This window comes from Lonchura striata, chromosome 2, assembly GCF_046129695.1.
Source record: "Lonchura striata isolate bLonStr1 chromosome 2, bLonStr1.mat, whole genome shotgun sequence".
In the NCBI taxonomy this organism is placed as follows: Eukaryota; Metazoa; Chordata; class Aves; order Passeriformes; family Estrildidae; genus Lonchura; species Lonchura striata.
Genome location: NC_134604.1, coordinates 42582803 through 42606782, shown reverse-complemented (window position 1 = coordinate 42606782; position 23980 = coordinate 42582803). Strand labels below are relative to the sequence as shown.

The following is a 23980-nucleotide window of genomic DNA, read 5'->3' as shown; positions in this document are numbered from 1 at the left end:
ATTCAATAGCATTTTAGTTAACTGATATTAATTCAATGTATATCTCCTCTAAAAGCAAAGTGATAAAAATTAAACAGAATGAAATAAAATAGATAATCTAATTTCTACATATTTGTACTTTAAAAAACATACATATATATAAAAGTTTCAATTATGCTCAAAAATAACTATTTTGTATTCACATTTTCTACATTGTTTAATTAATGCTAATCATATAATACCAGTATTTCAAGATATACTTGAAAAAAATTATCTGGAAGATATTTTGATTTAGGATAAACATCTCTAATTTTCCAGTAAATTATTACCTTTATTTAACAGAGCATTTTACAAGAAAACATGCCCAGTCTGATACATTCTTGAGGAAAAGCATTAACGAAAACAAGAAAACCACTTTTCACTCTTTCAGGCACTTGAACAGAGAAGGGCATTAAGACTGATACTAGTTCTTTCCAGCAACCACCGCATGAGCAATTGCCAATAGAGGACACATCATATAGCCACGCCAGCAGCTCATTAATACAAGAGACATTTCCTAATGCAAGAATATATTGAAAAGCCATATGTTACGTGTTTTAAGCACATACCTGCAAGTGGTTCTGCCTTTTTGTTAGCTCTCTTCTTTTACTGCTATTGATGGTACTGTATACATGAAGGAATGCCATATATCTGCTAGGCGTTGCTCCATATATTTTACATGATTCATGGATTGACAAAAATGACTTCAGAAAATCAGAATGACCTGTACATAATTTGTTATACAGATAAAATTATACTGAATTTTATCTCACATTAAAATAACTAAGAAAAAGCAACAGAATATGCTTGCTTTTTGAGATATGAGTTAACAAAATAGCACAAAGACTATACTTTTTTAAAGTACTCACAGGGAAACAACATGTAAATACATTTGAAATGCCTATTTCTCAGAAGGAAATACACTGAAATTGTTTGATGTTTGGAAAAGCCAGCAAAATTAATTGCAGACCACTGAAGGCTAATGTTATAAGAAACTACTTCCACACAAATTGATTTGTAAAATACTTGGGACTGTTCTAGAAATAAAGCCCATGTGTTTTTGTCTTTTCCCTTATCTTTGCTGATGGGCAAACTAAAAGTTTTTCCTGCCATTCAGTTTACTGAACAGTTTCTCAAAAAATGCCAAAAGATACTGTAAAATAAACTGCATTACCCTACAAAAGAAAAAAAATTGCTAAAGCATATATATATATAAATGAATGCCTCCACTAAGTACGGCAGCCTAGATTAATTACGATGATCTAGGATAAAGAGGGATGGTAATGTGAACACCAAATACTATTTTTACCCATTATTCTGATTGGTCTATTAAAAAGCAATATAAACCAAAAAACCCCAAGAGACCCACTTATATTCTGTTAGTTCCATGACCTCTAAGTGCTACTTTTATAGAAAGTGGCTATAAGTAGTATTCTGCAAGTGAGTGATGACACTGGTCTTTCAGACTATGTTTGAGACACTCTTTTCAACATGACTATATTTGAAGCATTATGATAAATAAACTAATTATTCTGAAAAAGGGGCACTACTTACAACAAAGTAGATTTTGAAATTAATAAAGTAAAATGAAAATCTACAAAAAGAATAATGAAATATATAAACTGAAAAATTATTGAAACATCAAATGTTCAGGTTCTAAACTAACATCCACATAGAAGGAAGACACTGACCAAAACAAGACACAGCTAAATCAGCATATAAAATTGAATATATACAGTGACTGCTTGTGACAGAAGAGACTGCATATGATCAGCTATGATGTATGTTCCAGACTAACGCTCCCTTGTGCAAATGCCTGCCATCTGAACAACACCGAAGTCTATGAATATGCTAGTAAACACATACTCAAACCATCTATTATCTATGCTCAACACAGGATCAAGTGTTTAACAGGAATAATAATAACTAGTAGGTCTACCTAAATATTACCTGATTGTTTTTTCTTAACTTCTTTATGTGTTTTTCCATTCTTTTCTTGTTCATCTGAATCACACAGAAGCATTTCAGGTATCTAAAAAAACCACATTTTTTTGCATGAAAACTATGAACAATGACAGTTCGAGTTAAAATTAGGAAAAAAAAAAAAACACAACCCTTCAATCTAGTTGCTCTTTTGAAAAGACTGAAAATTATACACTTAGAATAAGGAATGTACAGAATACTATTAGCATTAGAAAGATAAATTCTGCCTTTCCATGTCACTAATAACTTCCTATTCTCTCAAGTGGAAGATTTCCCTGGCTGTAAGAAGGAGCAACTAACCCACAAAGGACCTAACAAAAGCACAAATGTAGAAGCTTTAAAAGTATATATAATCCAAGAGGAAATAAAACAGTCCTAATCCATATTCTGCCCATGTACATATTACCCAATAATTGACCTTAATTGAGATCGCTCAGAGAGGGGAACAGGATGATGGCAATGCTGTGCTGGTGCTGTTTATGTTAGTGCTTAGGAGTTCTGTTTGTGCTGCTCTGTGTGACAATCACATGTATATGTGTGCATGGGCTTCCCACGGGGTCACAGACTCCTTCAGGTGCTTCTACCTGCTTCAGCATGGGGCTCTCCATGGGCTGCAGATGGAACTCTGCTCCACTGTGGACTTCCATGGACTGCAGGGGCACAGCTCATGGGGCACAGGCCTCACCATGGGCTGCACCAGGGGCTGCAGGGGAATCTCTGCTCTGTCACCTGGAACACCTCCTGCACCAACACTGGGGTCTGCAGGGCTATTCCTCTCGTGTTTTCTCACATCCTCTCTCTCTAGCTGCTGTTGCTCTTGTATGGTGACTTCTTGCCACTTGTTAAATGTTATCCCAGAGGCACTGTCACCACTGCTGTTGGGCTCAGTCTTGGCCAGCAGCACATCCTTCTTGAAGCCAGTTGGCACTAACTCCACCTGACATGGGGGAAGCTTCTGGCAGCCTCTCACTGAAGTAATCCCTGCAGGCCAGCCCAATACCAAAACCTCACCACACAAACAAAATGCAATTGGCTTTAACATTTTGCTTGTAGTCTGTATTTTGTTCTTAAATGCTGTGTTTAATCAGAGTCACAGTGGTCAGCATGTTGTTCAAGTCAGCCCACAGAGAGAACAAAACATGTTACTGGTAAAATAACAATGCTAATAATACTTCACTGTTCTGCAGAATTTTCCATCTTTGTAAAAGTGTACAAAGGAATTAAATAAGTACAGTGATAATTATTCCCTCACAACCTTAAATATTTTGACCTTATTCACCAGAGTTCAGTTATATTTAGAGATGCTAATTTAAGTAAATCCCAACTAATACAACTTACCTTTTTCATACTGTCTTCTGACCAGGTTTCCATCCATAAAACCTGACATTTCTTATACAGTGCTGGATTACTTTCACAGTTTATTGTAAAATTTAAATTGGTAGAATCCATGATCAAGACAACATGAAGATTTTGTTGGATCCCTAAGAAAATGTAACGATTTTTAGTACATAACAATCTGACTAATCTACATGACAGTAGATTTATTGCAAATACAACATAATTTACTTTCTTTCAAATACTTATCACAAGGCAATTTCTGAAAATAAAAAAAAGCCTATAACATCCAATCGCACTCGGAGAGGAATGCATATAAGTAGAACCTTAAGTACCATGAATTCTCATTATGTATACTGCAATGCATTTTTTAATTCTGAAAAGCTGATAGTATTTAAGTAGAAAGTACTAGTTCTCATTCTAATTCATGTAGACCAATAGAACTAATCAGAAGTAGCTCCATGGCTGGCTGCTGTGACTGTATTCTTCCAGTCATATTCTTTGAACTATTTCTGAACTATTTAATTTTCTCATTGGGCCAATGAAGAAACACAAATGATTAAGAAACCTATCTATAAACTTGCTTATAATTACTCAGAATCCAAATTGATTTCTGGCCTAATTGACAAATAAAAGAAATCTCTGTTATTTGACACATATATATATATGTATGTATAAAAACTATACAAACCAGAAAATAATGGGAACAAAAGCTTTCTTCCTTTTAATTACTTTCAACAGCCGATTTTGTAACATTTGTGTAACACTCATCAATACAAAATTTCAGACAAAAAAATAAATTTTCAGCTGACGATTCTGTGCCCTCAAATCTCACAAATACTACTCCTGCCTGCTATTCAGTTAAGCAGTTAAAACTGCACACAATAAAAAGACCATGTTAGAAATTACTTGTCCATTATTATACCACTTTTTAAACTTCATATTTAATTATAACTCATAACTATGTTGACATACGGTATGTGAAATAGTTGAATATTGGTCCTGTAAATCCATCTTGTGAAGCTTGATCCTTCAGAGGAGAGAGCAATGGTTCTAATTCTTCTATTTTATACAGCCCAGGAACTTCTCCTATTTCAAGAATGAATTTGAATCAGATAAAATACACTATAATTATTTAAATTGATTTGAAGGCCTCCCTTGAATCCTCTGTATAAAGAATTCAAATTTCATAGTTTTCACCTCTATACTTTCTTAACTATTATCCCATGTACTTAATAATTCTTTTCATGATATGAAAACCAAAAAACAAATGACAGTGATTCTATTTAACATTCTACTTTGTTTACATTGCCGAAATGTATGTTAAAAAAGCTCTTTCAAATCTACCCAAAGCCAGTGACCCTGTACTGCATACAGAACAAATCAAGCCCTCATACACCAGGACACAGGAACATGAAAGCAAGTAGTCCTCTAGATTCTCAGAAATAAACTTTTAACAATGGATGATGAAAATCTGATACTGTAAGTAGATCTGGGGTAGCACCTGAGAGACAGGAAAATCTGGTGCTCTTATTAATCAGCTCTTAAACTACTGCAGTTCCATAAAAATCATTTAGCAACTTTGACTCAGCCCTTCAATGATCCTTTCTCTGATCCAGGAACAAAGCTGGACAGTAAAATAAAGTCACTTTTGTTATTGTTATTGTTGTTTATCATCTCACTACCTTCAGAAAAGTGAGCTTTTCTGGTGACAAATTAATTAAAGAACTCAGTCTATACAATCTAGTAAAGCCTTGGAAACCTCTCAATTTTGAGTTTTATTATAAAAGGGAAGTGGTGGAGTAGAATGCATTTTCATTTTGCTATTACACTGTTATCAAGAACTCCTTTGAAATTAATAGAAGAAATGAAAGTACCTGTACTAAAGGGTAAATTCTTTAATTTACCAAACAACTAAGTGAACCTTGAGTAAGGTTTTAACATACAAGTATTCTGATTAAAACAGTGTAGAAATCTAACTAAACCTTCTGATAGAGACATAAAGTTAGAAAACATCATCAAATTCTGCCTCATTGAGCTAAGTCTGTGTGGTAAATGTAATACCATACTCTCTTTGGACTTGACTCACCTGAGGACAGTAAACTGTTAACCATCTCCAGGAAAGAGGAATTAATCAACTGATAGTCTTCGAGCAGCAACACCACCTGCTGTGCTTCAATGCCTGCAAGTTCCATCACCTAGAAACAGGGAAGCCATTTAAATCTCAGTGTATTGTTCAGAAGAGAATGATAATCATACAATATCCTGAGTTAGAAGGGACTGAAAAGGATCTTAATATTTCCTTGAATAGATATTACATATGTATTTTCTCCACAGCTATAATAATATATGCTATTATATATTTACTAAAGATTTCCAGGTGATTCAGTTAAAAGAGATATCAAATATAAAGAACATTTTACCTAGATATACAGCTTAGTAATGAAAAAATAATTAAAATAGACTCTTTCATAGAGTATATTTATGTATATGACTCAATGATAGAATTGTATCATTCTTTTATGTAGGCAAAGATCTAGAATTTTCTTTAGCATAGCTGAAGGTAATGAGAAACTGTTGATTCAAGGCTTGCATCTGGTTTAAATAATATGTACACTTTCATCAATCACTAAAATTTTATTTGATTCAACTACTATTAACTGGCAGACCACAGTAGATATAGAAAATAAAAGTATATACCAACATGGAAATATATACATGAAAAAGCCTTTCACATAAATATTCACATAAACTTTATTAAGTTCTACAACAATCAAAAAGACCTCTGGTATTCCCAAAAGTGGAGTTTCAATTAGTTACTGTAAAGAACAGTACACACATCTAGAGTGAGAACTTCTAAAACATTACTTGTTTTATTTAGACTGTCATTTTTCTTCTCACACAAACTTTTGAGTCCTTCAAAATTCCCACATTCTTTATTTTTTCTTTAACATACACCTACAGCATTACAAACTAGAACAAACTTAGTGACTTACATATTTAAGATCAGTTTTGAACTGCTTCAGCTGATAACCTCTGGAAACTTTGGGAGTAACCAGAACAGCTCCATGCATATGACTGACTAAAGAGGTAACTGTTCGACGACCCACACCACTCCGTCCTGCCAGGAGAAGTGATCCTCCAGGAAAACTCAGCACTCTGTCCACTTTGGACATATAACTGAGGACTTCATGGAACAGTAAAATATCGATCTCTTTTTTGTCCCGTCCATAATGAATTATACCCTATAAAAAAAAAAAGAGGAAAAAAAAACCTGATCACTAATAAAAAATATAAGCAGTGAGATATGCAAACATCCAACATTTAAACATTTAGAAAAGAAGGGCTTAAAAGCTTGAAAAGCCACACTGGGCTTCATTCAGAAAAAAATATTTTTGTCACAGAATTTAGAAACCTCATATACCCTTTATGAGTAATAACTATATCAATAATGAACATATCACACTACACCCAGCACCAGAACACCTTGGAAGTCTTTGATATATTGAAATAGGAATCTACCACTGAACAAATTAAAATTGAATAATGGACCAGAACTAAGTCCGAGCTGTGTCTCTGACTACAGATTAATTAATAACTCAGGAGAGTATTTTAGGCACCTAATTCCTGCATAATTGCAGATTATGGAAGTTCCTAGTGAAAGACACACAACAACAGGTCCTATGATTAAATTATGACCTTGTCTTATACTCATTAAAACCTCATCTTTGAAGCCCAACGTAACTGTGCAGTCAGAAAAAAAAAAACAAAACCAACAAACTCCCTGCTTACTGAAGCTATTGAATTTCATAATTTCCTATCTAGTGTATTGGTCACAAGTCGGCACTTAAGGAGAGACGGTAGATTCCCACCTGCAGGCCATCAAACACTCTAACAAATGGTGAAAATCTCAACTCTCCTAAAAAGCAGATAGCCTAGGAGACTAAAATGTTTGCATTTTCTCATCAAGATCACTTTTTGTACTTTACAGCTTGAAAGCATGACAGATCTCCAGCATTTCTTCAAACAAAAATTATGTTACCATATTTCAAACTCAAAAAGAAATCATATAATAAAACACTGAGGTACTCAAACAATATACAGATATATATGCACATAAATGTTTCTCAAAATGTTGGTTCATCAGACTGTTGTAAATCAGCAGCAAATGCAACTGATGTCCTTTCTTCAACATAACCTTGCTACATGATACTTCCTACTGCCTGCCATATAAGATCACAAGTCTTCCCTTCACCAAATGCAAAAGGCGATTCTTTGAACAGGAGGCAGCCCCCACCATAAACCTGGTTGCTTGCATGTTACTCTTAAGACAAAACTGTCTAGAATCATTGTTGTGAACCATTGCTGTGTATATTTTTTAATTGTGCCTCACTTTTTGAATAACATCTTTCAGGTCTGTTGAGTTTAGTCTGCCAAGTGGCCTCCCATGTGGTGGTAGTGCCTGGCCTGGTGTGATGAATGCCTCTTGACAAGCTCCCCAAGTTACATAAAAGGTATCTGTGAAAAAAAAGGAAACTTTTGAAACTTCAGGTGTTCAACTCATATGCTATCTAACTTGACTAGGCATTTCCTAAAAAAATGCTTCAGATTTGTGTAGCATGCTTCAAATGGCTTACCTGCCATATTGTCCAGAACATCTGAGCCCCAATCACCTTGAAGCACATTGGTCAGAATGTTATCAAATACGTGAAGTTCTTTCGTGTCAACAATTCTGTCACGGAACAAGCGGCGTGCTTCATATGCAATAACTTCCAATACAAAGTCTGCAGTTTGCATCAATGAACCTACAAAATTTAATAAGAGAATTTTAGATCTTTATAGTAGATTTTCAAACTTCTACTTTAAAATATGAAATTGAAAATTGGCAAGAGAAATTACGTACCAGCAGGAGACCATCAGTAAGGAAGAAATAAGAGAAAAAGTAAATATTATGAAGTGCTTTTTAATAATTTCTTTATGGATCATTACAAGATAAAATTAAATATATTCTATTAAAGCAAGTTCTCTCTATTAAAACAATTGTCAGCTTCTAACAAAAATGAGAAAGGTGTTGTACACGAAGTTAAAATTAAAAGTCAGTTTTCCAGGTAATGAAACCAAGAAAATCCAGAAGACATTTTCAAATGGGAAGAGAAAGACTGATAACAAATACTAAAAGAATAATAAATACCCAAAACAGTCTGTATTAGAAAATGCCAACAGAGACTCCAAATCTTAAGTACCCCTCACAAAAGGAAAAAGGAAGATGAGTAAGTAACAAGCCTTTTTGTTCATCCCTGGAAAAGCACATGCACATGTCAACATTAGATACACCTAAGAAGCCCCTAAATCAGCTGAGATTACCCATTCATTGATTATCAGTGCAGCTTTTCTGACACCATTCAAGCTGCATTTACAATCTCATGATCCCAGAAAATAAGTGGAAAGGGAGCACAGCATTCTTATCACTTTTATCCTCTTTAAGCAACCCTCAATGCAACCTTCTAATGAATGTAAGAGCTAAAACATAATTAGTAATTTCTCATGATGTAGTAATAATACCAATTTCAGAGGCAAAAACAAGATTAGAAAGCAGCCTATGAAGTATGTGTATAAACCAGGTTTATACAAACAGGTACAGTGGGACAAGCATGAGAGGCAGAGCATTTCTGGGAATCCAGAAAACAACACATATGCTCAAAAAAAACTCAACACAAAACACAAAAAACCACAGAACAAAACAGTGAAGAGTAGGGAGCACAGTTCAAATTCCTATAGTAAGAATGCAGTCCCAAACTATTAACTTCCCTTAAACCGTAAGTAGCTCCCACATGTATTTTAAAACATCATTGTAATTTTTTTGAACTTGCTCACTCTTATGTTATGGAATGAACTGTCAGGCACTTTTTCCCTCTAGTGAGTTACAGACAGTTCATAGTTTAAAAAGATCAATGTGGAGCCAACAGAAAGACTGACATCAATAATAATCTAGGCCATTTTAGAACTACTTTATTAATGAAAACCAAATAAGTGACTTACCACCTTCTAAATCATATCTGAATAAACCAAGAACCCACTGAGTAAGAATGCATGGTGTAAAAAGGTAATGACTGTGATCATCAACTGTGAATTTTGCTCGTACCTAAAAATGAGAGTTAAGGAAAATAAAAAAAATGGTATTGTAAAATGTAAAGTACTTCTCTAAGGTACCATCTAGATTAGTTTTCTAGTTGGTGAACACTTAGATATTTTATGAATGCACTTCTTGTTTAAATCTTGTTTTCTGACCACAAAAGATTTTTCCCAGGACATTTTTTCTGTACCATTTTGTGATGGAAACAACTACACATCTCACCTAGGATTGTTAGTGCAGTATTATTACACAAAACCCGTAATTTTTTTAAACAATACCAAATATGAAACACAAAGGTAATACGGAAATGTAATAAAAACCTACCTAAATTATTAACATTTTCTCACTAAAACCTACCTAAACTAGTAATACTTTCTCACTACAAAATACTTCATACTTACTCTTCTCCCAAAGAGGATTTTTGAATTTCAACTACATCATTAATTCCAAGAATAACTGCTTTCATCAGTTATTTGATCACAGTGTAATGAGACAAACTATATTTCTTGGAATACATCAATAATGTCATATGAAACTCCTGCTAAGAGGTGCATGCCAACCAGTGACTAAACCCACACTGTAGTCAAAAGGACCAAGTCTGTATCATGCTTCTGCCTGGATGGGGACATCCATACATTCTACCCCAAGCACCACAGAGTACCTTCCCCAGTAAGGCTATGTACTGTTTAAGAAAAGCAAATAGTTAAGCATTTTGCTAGAAATAAGTTCTTAAAATTTCAAGTGGGAGGCTAAAATGAACTTGTGTCTAGCTCTAAACACCTGCTTTTAACAGTGTACAATTGTAATAGGTAGCCCTTGATGTTTGTAAAGGATGCCACCCTCATATCTCCTTCTGTGTTCATAACAGCACCTATAACAACTGGACACACAATCACCTGTTTGCACTGTCTCCTCATCCATTAAGTAGAAAAACACTACTATCCACATTTCATAAATCAGGAACTAAAAGTATAGAAATGTTAAGATGCATGCCAAAATCTTAAAACAAATCTGTGGGAAAGCAAAAGCACTTACTGCTTGCTCTGCTTGCTTCTAATACCTAGGATTCTCTAAAAATAAGAAGTTCCAAAACTGATATCAACTTTCTTAAAAAGATATAAACTTAGATTTTAATACTGATAAACCTTTTTACTCACCTGTTAATATCAAAACTTTATTATTTGCAATAAAATATCTGAATTCTCCATCTCCTTGAAGAAAGAAAGGTTTCCATACCTGTTGATAGATCTGAACCATAGATCCTGCTAGCTGATGTATTTTTGGTAAAGAACCCCAAACAGGGTGATTCTTTAGGTTTTTCTGTAGTACAGGTTCCAAGTAGGCACTATAAATAGTTTGCAGTTGTTCTCTTTCTGGATAGCTAGAAAGGGGAAAACCCTAGTCATTATGGACTTTTTAAATTTAATTAAAATGGAGTTAAACTTACAAACACAATTACTGAGAAATTTCATTGAATAGGATTTCCATCCAGCAGCTAATAAAAATTATCATTTTATTGCATCAGACTACTCTCAGAAATTTTCTAAATACATCTGTTGATATAATCAAACTTAAATAAATAAACTCCAATTTCTCTAACTTTTTCACCAAATACCACCTTAACATAAAGCTGCAGAAAGCAGTTTACTGCAAGCAAAATTATCCAACAGGAAACATATTTCAAACACTTCACTACCAACAGGCAGGTGTAGATTCCTCTTAGCTGGACTCTGGTGCCAAGAGGCATCAAATAGCACCAAATCTGATAATCACAAACTGTGAGAAAAGATGAAAGACTAGAACAGCCACATCTTTGTAAAGACTAAATTGACAAGACGTCCTTATAAAGAGAGGCTGAATCGAATTCTGAGTTAGACTAATTCACATATACTTACTCAATTGCACATACACGAACAATAGAAGTAAACCTGGAGGTAAGCTTATGTCTTCCTAATGTTCCTCCAGCTGACATGGAAGCCACAATTTGGATGTTTTCTAAACCAACCCATTCCAGATTTTCATCATAAAATCCTTGATATGTGAGAACCTTTAATAATTAAATAAATACTTCATTAAAGGAAAGTCAGAGTATCATACAAAATAAAATATAATAAAATAGTGAGAAGTATACCATTATTTCTGCTTTTTTAATTGCCTGAGGTGTCTTAAAATTTACAATTTTGTCATCTGCAGATTTGCAGGACTCCATTGTCCCGATCATTAAATGAGGATGTTAAAACAGATCATGGCTTCCAGGTAGACTCTGTACCACTGATGATCACCCTCTGGGCCTGGCTCTTCAGCCAGCTTCCAACCCACCTCACTATCTGCTTATGCAGCCTCAATCAACAGCTATTCTTTTGAGAATCTTTTGGGAGACAGCATCAATGGTCTTTGTGAATTTCAGATAGACTATATTCACTCTCTTCCCCTCATCAAGGATGACTTGTCCCTGGTGAATTCACACTGACTGCTCCTGGCAATTTTCTTGTCATTCCTATGTCTACTGCACTGTAACTCATTGAGATGAGTGCTGTCTTTATTTGTTTATAAATATCAGCCAAATAAAAATGGTATCTTATTTCTGGCTGACACCTACATAGTCTATTAAAAAACAAAACTAATGCCAATACAGGAGGCAGGCTTCTAACATAGAAATTAATCAATGTAGGTATTTAGTACAAACACTAAATTATATCCAGTATACTTGAGTCTCTTTATAAATAATAGACGTAAGTGTTCACCTGTTGCAGAAAAGCCACGAGAGTGCTTGTTCCCCATTTATCAGGTTTGGGTAGGTTGATGTCTTTTAAGTACAAAACAAGCCTTTCACAGTCCTTTGGTCGGTACACTCGACCAGTGTTTGTGCTGATTACAATGCAAGTTTGACTTAATTTCTGTAGAAGATGTTGAGAAGTAGTCTGTGCACTGCAGTGAACAGTGGCGATCTGAGTGGAGCGGAGCTGAGAAAACGCATAGTGAAGCAGCATCCTAGAAAACCAAAGATGTAAATACATATAGGCATAAATTAAATTAAAATGCTGTGCATCCAAGGATATTTTATAGTTTTTAAATTAAAATGCATATACTACATCCTATATTAATGGAATAAGCGGAGCATGAGGTTTGCTGAATTCAGCATTCTTGCCTTTAAAATTCTTAACATTTTCCATTCACATAATTCAAAGGAAGTGTAGTGTATACAACTACACAAAACAAACAGCTGATACCTTGGTTTAGTGACCCAAACCATGTAAACAAGGAATCTAGTAAAGGCAACAGGATGTGCTAAATTGAGTCTAGAGCCCTTTGAAATATGACTGGATCTCATGTGCCTCTAAGCTGTTGCTCCATGACAGTAGGTTTTCCAAAGATCCTGTTTCATATCTGAAAGCTACATTCAGATATCTTAGATGAATAGTGACAGTCTGAACTCTCCCTGTAAAACTTCATAAAAATTTACTTATTTGCCACTACATAAGGTTTGTTTAGTTAATGACCTAAACAAGTCACATTCTTTCAGAAAGTCATATGACAAAAGCATTATTTAAAAAATTACAAATTCTGTCAAACAACTAGAAGTATATTTTACTATAAAGTAGTAACTAATTTTTACCCCTTTCCACATCCTTCAGGACCCACAAGAAGAAATGGCTGCTTATTATTAATGTCTAGCCATGGTCTAAAGTAATCTAAACCTCTCTGCATGTCAGGGGTTTGGATGACAGGAAGTGTTTGGAGATTACTGAAGTCATCAGCTGTTAGATTTTGAGTTTTTTTCAGCTGATACAGCATTAGCTCTCCAGTGTCAGTGTCATAATATGTGTCCAGGGGCTTCCTTGGATCAGGAGGAGACTCTTGTGCCCAACTGAAGATCTTAAAAAAAAATGAAAATAAAGCTTCAGTTAAATCCATACTCCTAACAACAAGATCTACCATTTCAAGCTAGTCTAAAGAATGTTCAAATAATACTTATATAAAATCACACATCTAATTCTCAGATTTGATAATTTGAGGCTGCCTTTGAAAATTAAATCATATCAGGCATATTCTTTATGATCAAGTCCTTAACTAAACAATAATATATTACTCTTCCATTTTTCATAATATAAAGAAATTAAATTAAATTGTATTTAGAAAAGCTTTAATTTTTTTTATATTAGGCATCCTAATGAGAAGAATACCTAAGAATTCCTCTCTAATGAGATGCAAAGTATTCCCAAGAGAAAAAAAAAAAAAAAAACACAAAAATAAATCTGAATTACATATTCAATTCATATAGACAAACACAATCTGCTGCAGTGGGTCCTGGAACTAAGCAGTATGAACAAGGGCATTTCACTACCTCTTGGTTCAGGACCAAAAGATTGCTATCTGGGATGGATGCAATGTACCAGTGGCACATAAAACATTCCTTCACTTCTCAACTATACCCCTACATATTACACAAATCAAAATCCAATTAGAGCACAGAGATTACCTCTTTTGCAAATTCTTGTCGTGACTTCATGTTGAGATTGCCACCAAGACCATGTAACAAGTTAATAATAAACTGTCCATGATCAGTACTTCCATTAAGATGAGACAGTCCATTCATCACAGTTCCAACCAAACTTGTTTCCACTACAAAGTCATTCTGTAAATTGCAATTTGTAGTAGATTTTAATATATTTCTCAATATAAATGTGATGTGTTGCTAGCATGCTTTTATTATTCATGGCCTTTTGACATTTACACAAATGAGGAAAGATTTCAACACTGCTATTGTTCTAGAAAATTCACTTGACATTAATTTCTAAGCATTGATTTTGTGGTTTGAATTCCAGACTATGGGTTAATGCAATTTAGGATAAGCAATCAGAACTTCCCTCACAGATTTTGAGAATCTATAAGGAATAAACCTAACTGTACACTGGAAATCTTCTTTTTGAACAAATTATTTACAGATTTTGCTCTTTGCACAAAAGGGACTTTGCAGCCTCAGGAACAATGCCATGGCTTTTACTTAGATACTTTAAAAGTTTAAAAAATGCCATGGGTAAAAGAACTAGGAGGAAAAATAATTAGAACACAACAGGACCATGTATGTTCCACAGAAGGAGATAATGCATGTCTCTTAAACACTAGCACACTGGCCACAGCAGTGGAGAAGTCTCCTAAAAAGTATTTTCAGCACATAAGCTACTTGATCACTGCAAATTCAACTTCTCCAGAAGAGAAGTCTGGGAAGCAGCATTAATGGGGTCACAGCACCAAGCCTGCCAGAGTACAGGAAGGGTTTGGACAATGCTTGCAGGTGCATGGTTTGATTCTTGGGGTGGTCCTGTGCAGGGCCAGGAATTGGACTTCAGTGATCCCTGTGGATCCCTTCCAACTCATTATATTCTACATTTCTATAATTCTATCCAAAAAGTGCTGAGATTTTTTTTTTTAATTACAGTTCAAAAATTAACCTGAATGATCTGTTCAGTGTTAAACTTAAAAAATGGATCATACTTAATAGAAGCTGAAATTTGATTAAATATTCACTTACTAACCTTCTTTACAACCCAGTCTAAAGCCTTTTCAAAATAGTCCCCAATCCAATTTTCAAGGTTGTATCGGCATTCTTCAGGCTGACTTCTTAGCCAAGATTTTATTAGAGCATTAAGATCTGTATCTTCATCACTAAGTCAAATCAAAACAAGATTCAGATAAATAATAGACACCAATGTCTTTAAATAGACTGTTTTAAAGGAACAACAAAATTCCAGAAAAAGTCTGGTAAAATACTTTAACAATTTCTAACCAATATTTGGGCTCTTCAGTAAAGAATTCACAGTATCTTTTAGAAAAAATCTGAGGTATTTCAGTCAAAAGTTTATAACAAACACCAAAGAAGGGATATGCAATCTAAAGGAACTTCCCCAGTGATTGGCTTCCTAAGTGTAAGGAACTAAACAACTTCTCCCTCCACTTGAGAATACTTTTCAAGGAAAGTTAGTATATATTTGCTTACTTTAAAAGTATGTAATACTCTTATGGCTTACCTCAGAAAGATCATTCCCATTCGAGATATTGTAGCAGGAGAGGCACAGCTAAGGTCATGAGTTTCAAATATAAAGTTAACATTTGAACCAAACTGAATTCTTTCTCCACTGGGCATAGTCAACAATTTGTTGTCATCCAAAACAGAATTCAAAGATTCAATCCATTCAGGATCAATATCACCATCACAAATTATCCATGAAGTAATATCTATTTCCAGACAGAAAAATGAAATATCAAACCCAAGAAAAACAGCTCAAAAATATCACCCCTTTCTATCTTAATGTTATTTATTATGCTTTCTTCATTACAACTTACAGTTCTATGAAGACAGTCCTCACATGCTTTACCTTCTGCTGCCTATTTCTGCTTTCTCATAACAAAAATTGTAAAGAATGTACTGAGGCATTGGGCTACAATTGTTACCAGAAGTTTTTCTTGCCTTACACTATCCACAAACAACAACACAATATAAAGAAGTACTTGAAAACAAATTATTTCAGTAATTTCGGTGAAACATCTGCAAGTCCCTCTCAGACATACCTCGGGGCTCTCGCACCACTTGCCGAGCACTGTTTGTAAGCACTCCATCAGACCATTCCCTGGTATCTACGTCAATACGGCCCAGCAGCTGATGCCGAGGCATGGCTTTGGGATTCATTGTGTACTGCTTCACTACTTTGCCAGTTTTCCCAAGGGCTGTCTTTAACATCCGCCAGAGCGTTGATTTACCTCCACCACTGGGACCTACGATAACCACACCCATTCTTTGACGCAATTGTTCATATAACTCCAAAGCCTTCTTGATCTAGACAGTGAAAGAGATAATGGCTATGTGAAACTGTAAAGACAAATGAAACATGTTCCTTTACAGTATTTCTGAGATTTGCTTTGCATGCAGACACTTTCTATAATTTTGGTTTTTTAAATAATAGATAATAGCAGATACATTTAGAATTATGATACTAAAGTTTATAAAGTTTAGAAGCATTTCACTAAATTACTAATACAAAAGTAATAGCTATCTTCAGACATTTTTAATGAGAGTTTAACAAATCTTCAGTCAGAAAACTTCATCCAGTTCTACAATAAATAAAAACAAGGCAGAGAACTGCTTGCAAAAATCAAATATCCACATATTTCATTCTTTCACTATCCAAAATACTCACTGGTGTTTCTATCTGGCTTGAATGAAACTGTGTGTCACATGTTCACATCTTAATTTTCCTTGCATTATTTTTCTTTCAGTTACATAACTGATCTACAGTGCTTCAAACACGCATCTAATCTTTGTATACATGTGATTAGAATCTAACAACCAGTTAGGCTCACTTTTTTATAAAAGATTTTTCAAAAGAAAACAGAAATTAGTTAAATGAATGCAATATGAATCACTTCTAATTCAGAATAATACTGTTTTGTTGCTGTAGTAGATACTTACCTGTGTGCTTATAACTTCCAAGTTTGCTTCCTCAAAGACTTGTTGTAAAGCTGCAGTTAACTCAGCATATTCCACATCTTTAAAATCAGTGCCAGGAAATACATCTTTAACCAGCTCATCAAAACGAGTGCAGTCTGCAAATGTAAGCTTTGATGTGGTGTTCAGTCGCAAAGCTTGAACCACTATGTAACTTTCATTAACTGGAAAGAAAAACAAAGAAAACAGATCAGTTTAAGCTGTGTCAACACTGCTCATACATTGAAAGTAGAATTGGAGCATAGATTCCAGAATTCCAGTTCATGTACCATTCTACTTGGGAACTAGGGATAGTCAGGCATACTTCCTGTACGTACGACATACGCCCACAAATACATTCTATACAGATATGAGGTGGTTATGATGCTGGTCAGATGCAGACCATTTGTTATGTCAAAATCTGTAAACTTTCAGACACATGCTGGTTAAGCAAACAGAAACCAGTAGCTGTCTTCTAAAGATGTGAAATGCTCATCCATTCCACATTCTTTAATTCCCTCTCATTTAACACCTAAACAACAATAACTTTAAAAAAATCTTTAAAAAATGCAGTGATTCTGTCTAGTCCAATATATTTCTATCATTCCTACATATCCTTATATTTGTCTCTGTCTACCAATCTGAATCTAGTGCCATGTGACAATTTTTGCAAAACTCAGAGTCAAAATGAATGATAACTAATGAATACTAAGAGCATCAAAAGATCAACTTTCCTGTCCTAAGATAAGTGAAAACAAGACTTTGGGAATCATTTCCCAAATGAAGTCTGTAATCTGTGTTCTTATCATCATATAAAAACTCAATCTAGAATACGACAAATCTTTTGTGATCTCCTAGTGAAGATGGGCTTTCATAGATATTTTATTATTTCCTAAATTGCCTATAGATAAAAGCCACGGTTTTTTAAAACTCCAGTGAACAAGAAAGCTGGAGTGAATTATATTTGCATAAGATTCTAAAGAATCAAAAGTTTGGTATGGTCAGTCTTACCTTCTTGCTTTGCATTGCTTTTCTTCAGCTGATGAAGAAGACTGCCACAGCCTCTCAAAACAGTCTTCAGTGCTCGTAAACCCCAATCATAGTGCTGCTGTGGTGTCAGAAGTTCCCTAAATTTAAAAACAACAATATTGTAATAAGCTCTAATAACCCAATTTTGGGTTGGTGAATGAACACATTTATAAAAATGTGGTTTGGTCACTGGCACATATTTGTAGTGTCATCTGAAATGCATTTCAGAAATACAGCAATAACACCAGAACTTTCAGAGTATTTATTCTTGACTCTAAGAGCGTTCACTATAACATCTGATCTTTGTACCCTCTAATGAACATAGTTTTAACCAAACAGTCACTTGCATTTCAACAATTTTAAGGGTTCAATACAACACAATGCTTGTCAGCATTTATATGCTCACATTTATATTTAGTGAGATACTGGGGGAACAGCAATTTGCTCCCTTGAGATTGTAACTGAATTAAAGATATTTACACATCTCGACCTCCCAGCATATTGCCACATTTCAACTTTGTAAGTTAAAAGTATCTATACAGAGATTTGCATGGTAAACCACTTAGATTTAAGAGTTACAAGGGAAAAAAATTAGAAAGGTACCAAGGAGGGGAGAGGTGGGGGGATGAAAGCTTACCTTGCTAGATTAAAAATAGCCACTAATTTTCTACCCAGTATTTTAGCATCCTTAAAGCCTTCTGAATACAAAATAACTTCCGCAATGAGTTCATTGTCTGGATGAGTCATAGCAACTGGCCTGAAAAGCTGCTTGAGGTTATCAGGCAGTTTTTGTCTTCCTCCATAACCTTTTCCAGCAGGATTCAGAGTGATAAAAATTCCAGAATTAGGATCCATTTCAACCTAGCATTAGAAGTGCATTGTAATGATATATTGTCAGGTGAAACAGTATTGAGAAATGCTGGGTGGACTATGTTTTCTTACAGTAGTCAGTTTTTAAGTGTGGCCAATGTGAAAAAATTAAGTTTTGTTGTACCTTTTTGCCAAGCATCTCACATACAGGACTGTGTTTCTTCAATGCATGTTGAATTGTCTGAACCTGCATGGATACTGCAGACAATACAGCTTCCTCAAGCCTATTGAATTCATCAAAACATCCCCAGGCACCACACTTCACTAAGCCCACAAATATGCGTCCCATTGACTTCACATCAATGCCCTTGAAATTGAAAAGAATGTTGTCAAAATTCAAATACCAAGAAAATATAAAAGAATGTCTTCCCATCCACCAAAAACCAGGTCCTTGAAAATATCCACAAATTTCTAATGGCAACTGACAAATAATGAGAATAATTTACATAATAATTTCAATACAACTACTACTACTACAACTATGACAACTACTATTACTAATAATAATAACAATTATAGTAATAATAAAACTTAATATTATAATTTTAATATTATTTCTGGAATATAATATTGTTTCATGAAGTATGGGTATAGATATCCATTTCCTAAATTAAACAAAATCATATTTACCTCATCACAGTTAAAGACTAATACTTGTCTTCCAAGAATCCCACCCAAGGCTTTTACTGATTCTGTCTTCCCAGTTCCAGCTGGACCATAGGGATTTCCTCCAAGGCCCATCTTCATGGCCTGAGTAAGAGTTAGGTAACACTTATCTGTCAAAGGTGTATAAACAAGTTTCGGGGAAATCCCCTGCAGAAACAAAAGAAATTACGTTGATTGGTAAACAGAAAATACTGGCAAGTTAATTACTTTAATTTTTTCATAAGTAATTAACTTGGTAATATAAAGCAAAAGGCAAAATTTCTGTCTCATTAAGAATATGAATTTGTTTACAAAGCTGTCCTGGTTTTATATCAAATGCTAATGTATTGTTCATTTTTTTTTCACAACTACAGATAAAACTGCTCTCAGATATATAAAACCAAGCATATTAAAAATATGTATATGATAATTTGATACAATTTATATTTACCCCATCAACATCAATAATTAAAATTATTACCCTATCTTTTAATATTATCTAAGAAATAGCATGTTAAGGACATAACAAGGTTTAGAAAAAAGACAACAGTTAGGAGACAATCAGCAGCATATATGAAATGAGGAAGTGCTTGACTCATATATAAAAGCCACTATGTAAAAATACCACACCTGATATTCATAAGTATATTGGAGTTCAGCATCAACCATCTGAACATAACATTTTTGGTCATTCATATAAAATCTCAGCTGCTTCTTCCAAGCCCAGTCTTCAACATTGTGAACCTCAGCTTGATTCAGTTGTTTCACCACATCAATATTATGAATGATATCAAGAATCAGAGCTTTAAGCTTGAGCTCAAGGATTCCAGATTCTGCAAATAATCACACCAAAAGAAAAAAATCACTCTAGTATAGCAAGGAAGACACGTTACCCACTCACAAGTTCATTGTGCTGCTTTCTATTATCAGCAGATTTTATTTAGATCTTGTTTGAATTATATAAAGGTTTTTTATTTACTAAAGCAAGCAGCGTGAAATAATTGATCCTGACAAACCATGTAAATCATGTAACTTTAGTCATTTTGATGTGACTTTGTCCGCCTCTCCATGTGGGGAGGGGGGAGTTGGGGTTTGAGACACAGGAAGAGGGGGAAAAAGAGGGGAGAGGAAAAAGGAGAGGGAGAAGCTTTTCTGCAAAGCAATTTATGCCAAGAGTGTTAATAGCCATCTCCACTTCAGCAATCAATGTGCCCCAACCTGCTGTTGAGCAGCTGAAAACCATACTACACACACTCTGGAGATTTTACTTAGAATAATTATGTTGATGTGGAGTGAAAGTTCATTAACAGATTGGGCACATTAAGCATACTCTTATATTGTTTATTTTGGTTTCATTGAAAGAAATCTAGTTTGTGTGTTTTATATCATTCCATAATGGGAATTAAAGCAAAGTAAGTGAGAATAATCACAACTCACTTCAAAATCCCACCTGTTTTTCAAACTAAACATAAACATAATGCATTATACAATAGATTAAATGAACACTTCTCTGTAACTGAGGAAATTTCTCAAAGAGCTAGAGAAAGAGCACAGAACAGGAGCTCAGATAAAGAAACACACAGACTTCGGGAGGTAGGTGATATGAATCCTGCTTCTAATTAATGTATCAGATGTTTACAGTTCACAAATTGTAAGAGAGAATTTAATGCAAGGAAGCATCTATAAAAATGTGGTGGAAGTTTATCAACTATATATTGAGTCTTTTTATACCTAAAATAAAAGCCATATCACCTAACCTACAGTGTAGACTTTTATCTGAAATAGTCACTCAAAGCCCCACCTCTAATCAAAAAAAAGAAAAAAGCACTCAGAGGCATACTTACTCTAACCCATTCGGACTATGTAAGATTCAGAACAATCATGTCTTGACAAAAACTACCTTATTTTGCCTCAAAAGTACTCAAAATTATTAGTTCAGAGGCAGATGTGTATGTCTAATATAAAAGAAGAGAATCACCTGCACAGCTGTACAGAATATACTGGCTTGACACAATGTACCTGAACTGTGGTTTACCTACTTCCTGTGAAACAGCAGATGCATAAGCTAAAAGATAGAAACTTGCTAAAACAAGTAAGAAAAGATAAAAAAGGCAACTCCAAGATGGTTTCTAAGATATATATAAAAATCGTTTTGTTTACTTTGAAATATTAATTACTCTAATCTTGGCTGTAATAGGTAAGTGACTTTATGCAACTCATCTTTGTGAACTCAAATTGAGATGGATTTATATAATTTCCTGTTTAAATAAACAATGTAAAATACTACACAACTGCAATCATGATAAGGAATTATATCTTAATTATTTTTATACCTGTACTCCCAGTATCTTCTATGCCACTACCAATGCTAGTATAATGGTCCAGTTTAGCCATGAGTTCTAATTCTAATTGTTGCAGATTATGGGTTTTGATAGCACTTTCAACATCTTCAGTGAACAGAATTTGTTCTGCCAAGGAAAGAATCTTTGAAAGAGAAAGTTCAGATTATATTCTATAAATATTGAACACATAAGAAAGAAACTAGTTTTTCAATTAATTTGCAATTGCTTATTATGTCTGACATTTTAAATATTTTATTGTATAATTTTTAAACAAAGATCTACATTTGCTATGATCCTAAGAACAAATAAAGCCATCTAAAAACATGGCAAAATTTTGCCAAAACTTGCAATGTAATCTAATACAGCAAGTCTTTTCCATTAAGTGGTATGTCAAAAGACCTGAATACTTCAAATGTTTGCAAAGGAATTTCATAAGCACACATATTTTTAAGAACTTCTCTACATGATCAGTGAGTAAAACAGATATGATTCGGGTTATTTTCTTCCAAATCTAAATGTATAGTTCTTCATGAAACTAAAAACAATAACTTATTTGGTATTTTTAAGACTACACAGTGGCACTACTGGATCAACTACTACCTGGGAAGGAAAGAGTGATGGATCAATTGAACCTTGCGATTTTTTTCCAGCATCAACACAGTCAATTAACATTTTTTTCAGGGTCTCCTTCATCTCCAAAGCCAAACTGTTTAGCCACACCTTACAAAGAGACAAAAATACCTCAAAATTATATTAGAAATTAATAACTCAATTATGTTTGAACTAGACTAGGATACAATTTTTCTTACCTCCACATCATTTGATAGAAGAACTTTATTTCTAAGTGGCACAGTTTCTCCTTCTACAGACTTCATGGCAAGTATGTATTTAAATTCTTCATCAAAGCTCACACTATTAATGCCTATTAATCAGAAAATATCAATGAAGTTATATATTCTCAAAGTCAAACATTAATTACTAAGTGTCTAGTCATGGAAAGAGAGGAACTGCAACATATTATTTGGCTTCAAAGAGGCTTATCTCTAAATAAGTAAATTTCACAAATAAAGATTAATGCATTACCAGCAAAAAGTTTCTTAAGATGAGACTGGATAACCAGAGGATTCATGGACTGTCCTAAAATTTCTAATAAGTCATCATCTCCAACAAAATAGAATCTTGGAAATGCTGAGCGCTTTTCCTATATAAAAACAGAATAATTCAATTTTGTTGATTTAAACCCAAGCTTACTGTCTTTCTTTATAAAAAAATGTATTAATGTTCACTGTACCTCCAAAAACTCATTCAGAGATTTCTGACACCTCTGAAGCTGGTCAAGTATGGTAGTTAAGGTATTTTTTATTCCTGCCCGGGCATTCAGTGATGTTATCCGATTGTCACTCTTAATATCTGACATAATGGATCTTGACAGAAAAAAACATCAAAAATTCATTATAATTTTAATTTAAAACATATATCAAAATAAATAAATAAAAATTAACACACAGACAAATAATATAAACAGCCAATATATAACCTTTAGGTTTCAGTACTAATGATGAAACATTTCAGAATTTACCTCAATGTCACTCCAATGTAATTTAAGAACAACAGTTTCTTGCTAAAAGTTCTCTACCTATAACCAAGAAAATTAAATTCTTGACTTTTATTTCCATTTAAGTCATTTCAACTCAAGCCAAGACAGATAATGGTACATATCTGTCCATAAGACAGATAATGGTACATATCTGTCCATATTTCTAAAACCTACTCCTTTTTTTCTTTTCATTTGTTTGGAACAAATGAATCATCTGCTTCCCCCAAAACTCTGTGTGTACTTTCTTAGTGAACAAAGTGATAGTCTTCAACATGATTCTTGAAAAAAACAATTTCATCCCCTCTACTTCTGCTGCTAACACCTTGTGTTTGCCTGCCTTACTCAGAATCTTTAATGATTCACGATTCCTTACTTCACATGTGCCCCATTAAATGAAAATATTACCAACTTTATTCAGATATATGTTGCCATCACACATATATGCATTCTGAATTCCTGCCACTGACCTTCTTGTTCATACATATGCCAATTGTTCCATATATTTTCACTATGAAGAATGTTCCAGACTATATGTGAAAAATACT

General features: G+C 34.1%; 1 protein-coding gene across 1 annotated transcript in view; it reads right to left on the bottom strand.

Moving 5' to 3' along the window:
- DYNC2H1 (dynein cytoplasmic 2 heavy chain 1) overlaps positions 1-23980 on the bottom strand; it is a 143665-nt gene that overhangs the window by 97373 nt on the left and 22312 nt on the right. Inside the window, exons 27-54 of the mRNA XM_021529338.3 lie at positions 23130-23262; positions 22922-23039; positions 22648-22760; positions 22439-22558; positions 21830-21980; positions 20127-20329; positions 19482-19664; positions 18976-19158; positions 18619-18842; positions 17964-18079; positions 16938-17137; positions 16040-16304; positions 15499-15706; positions 15007-15136; positions 13950-14105; positions 13086-13345; positions 12214-12460; positions 11365-11516; positions 10706-10850; positions 9376-9478; positions 7974-8141; positions 7730-7854; positions 6333-6581; positions 5426-5534; positions 4312-4425; positions 3340-3482; positions 1969-2050; positions 588-742 (exon numbers count right to left, since the gene is read on the bottom strand). Coding sequence (XP_021385013.2) covers positions 588-742; positions 1969-2050; positions 3340-3482; positions 4312-4425; positions 5426-5534; positions 6333-6581; positions 7730-7854; positions 7974-8141; positions 9376-9478; positions 10706-10850; positions 11365-11516; positions 12214-12460; positions 13086-13345; positions 13950-14105; positions 15007-15136; positions 15499-15706; positions 16040-16304; positions 16938-17137; positions 17964-18079; positions 18619-18842; positions 18976-19158; positions 19482-19664; positions 20127-20329; positions 21830-21980; positions 22439-22558; positions 22648-22760; positions 22922-23039; positions 23130-23262 — 4555 coding nt within the window. The remainder of the gene's footprint in view (positions 1-587; positions 743-1968; positions 2051-3339; positions 3483-4311; positions 4426-5425; positions 5535-6332; positions 6582-7729; positions 7855-7973; positions 8142-9375; positions 9479-10705; positions 10851-11364; positions 11517-12213; positions 12461-13085; positions 13346-13949; positions 14106-15006; positions 15137-15498; positions 15707-16039; positions 16305-16937; positions 17138-17963; positions 18080-18618; positions 18843-18975; positions 19159-19481; positions 19665-20126; positions 20330-21829; positions 21981-22438; positions 22559-22647; positions 22761-22921; positions 23040-23129; positions 23263-23980) is intronic.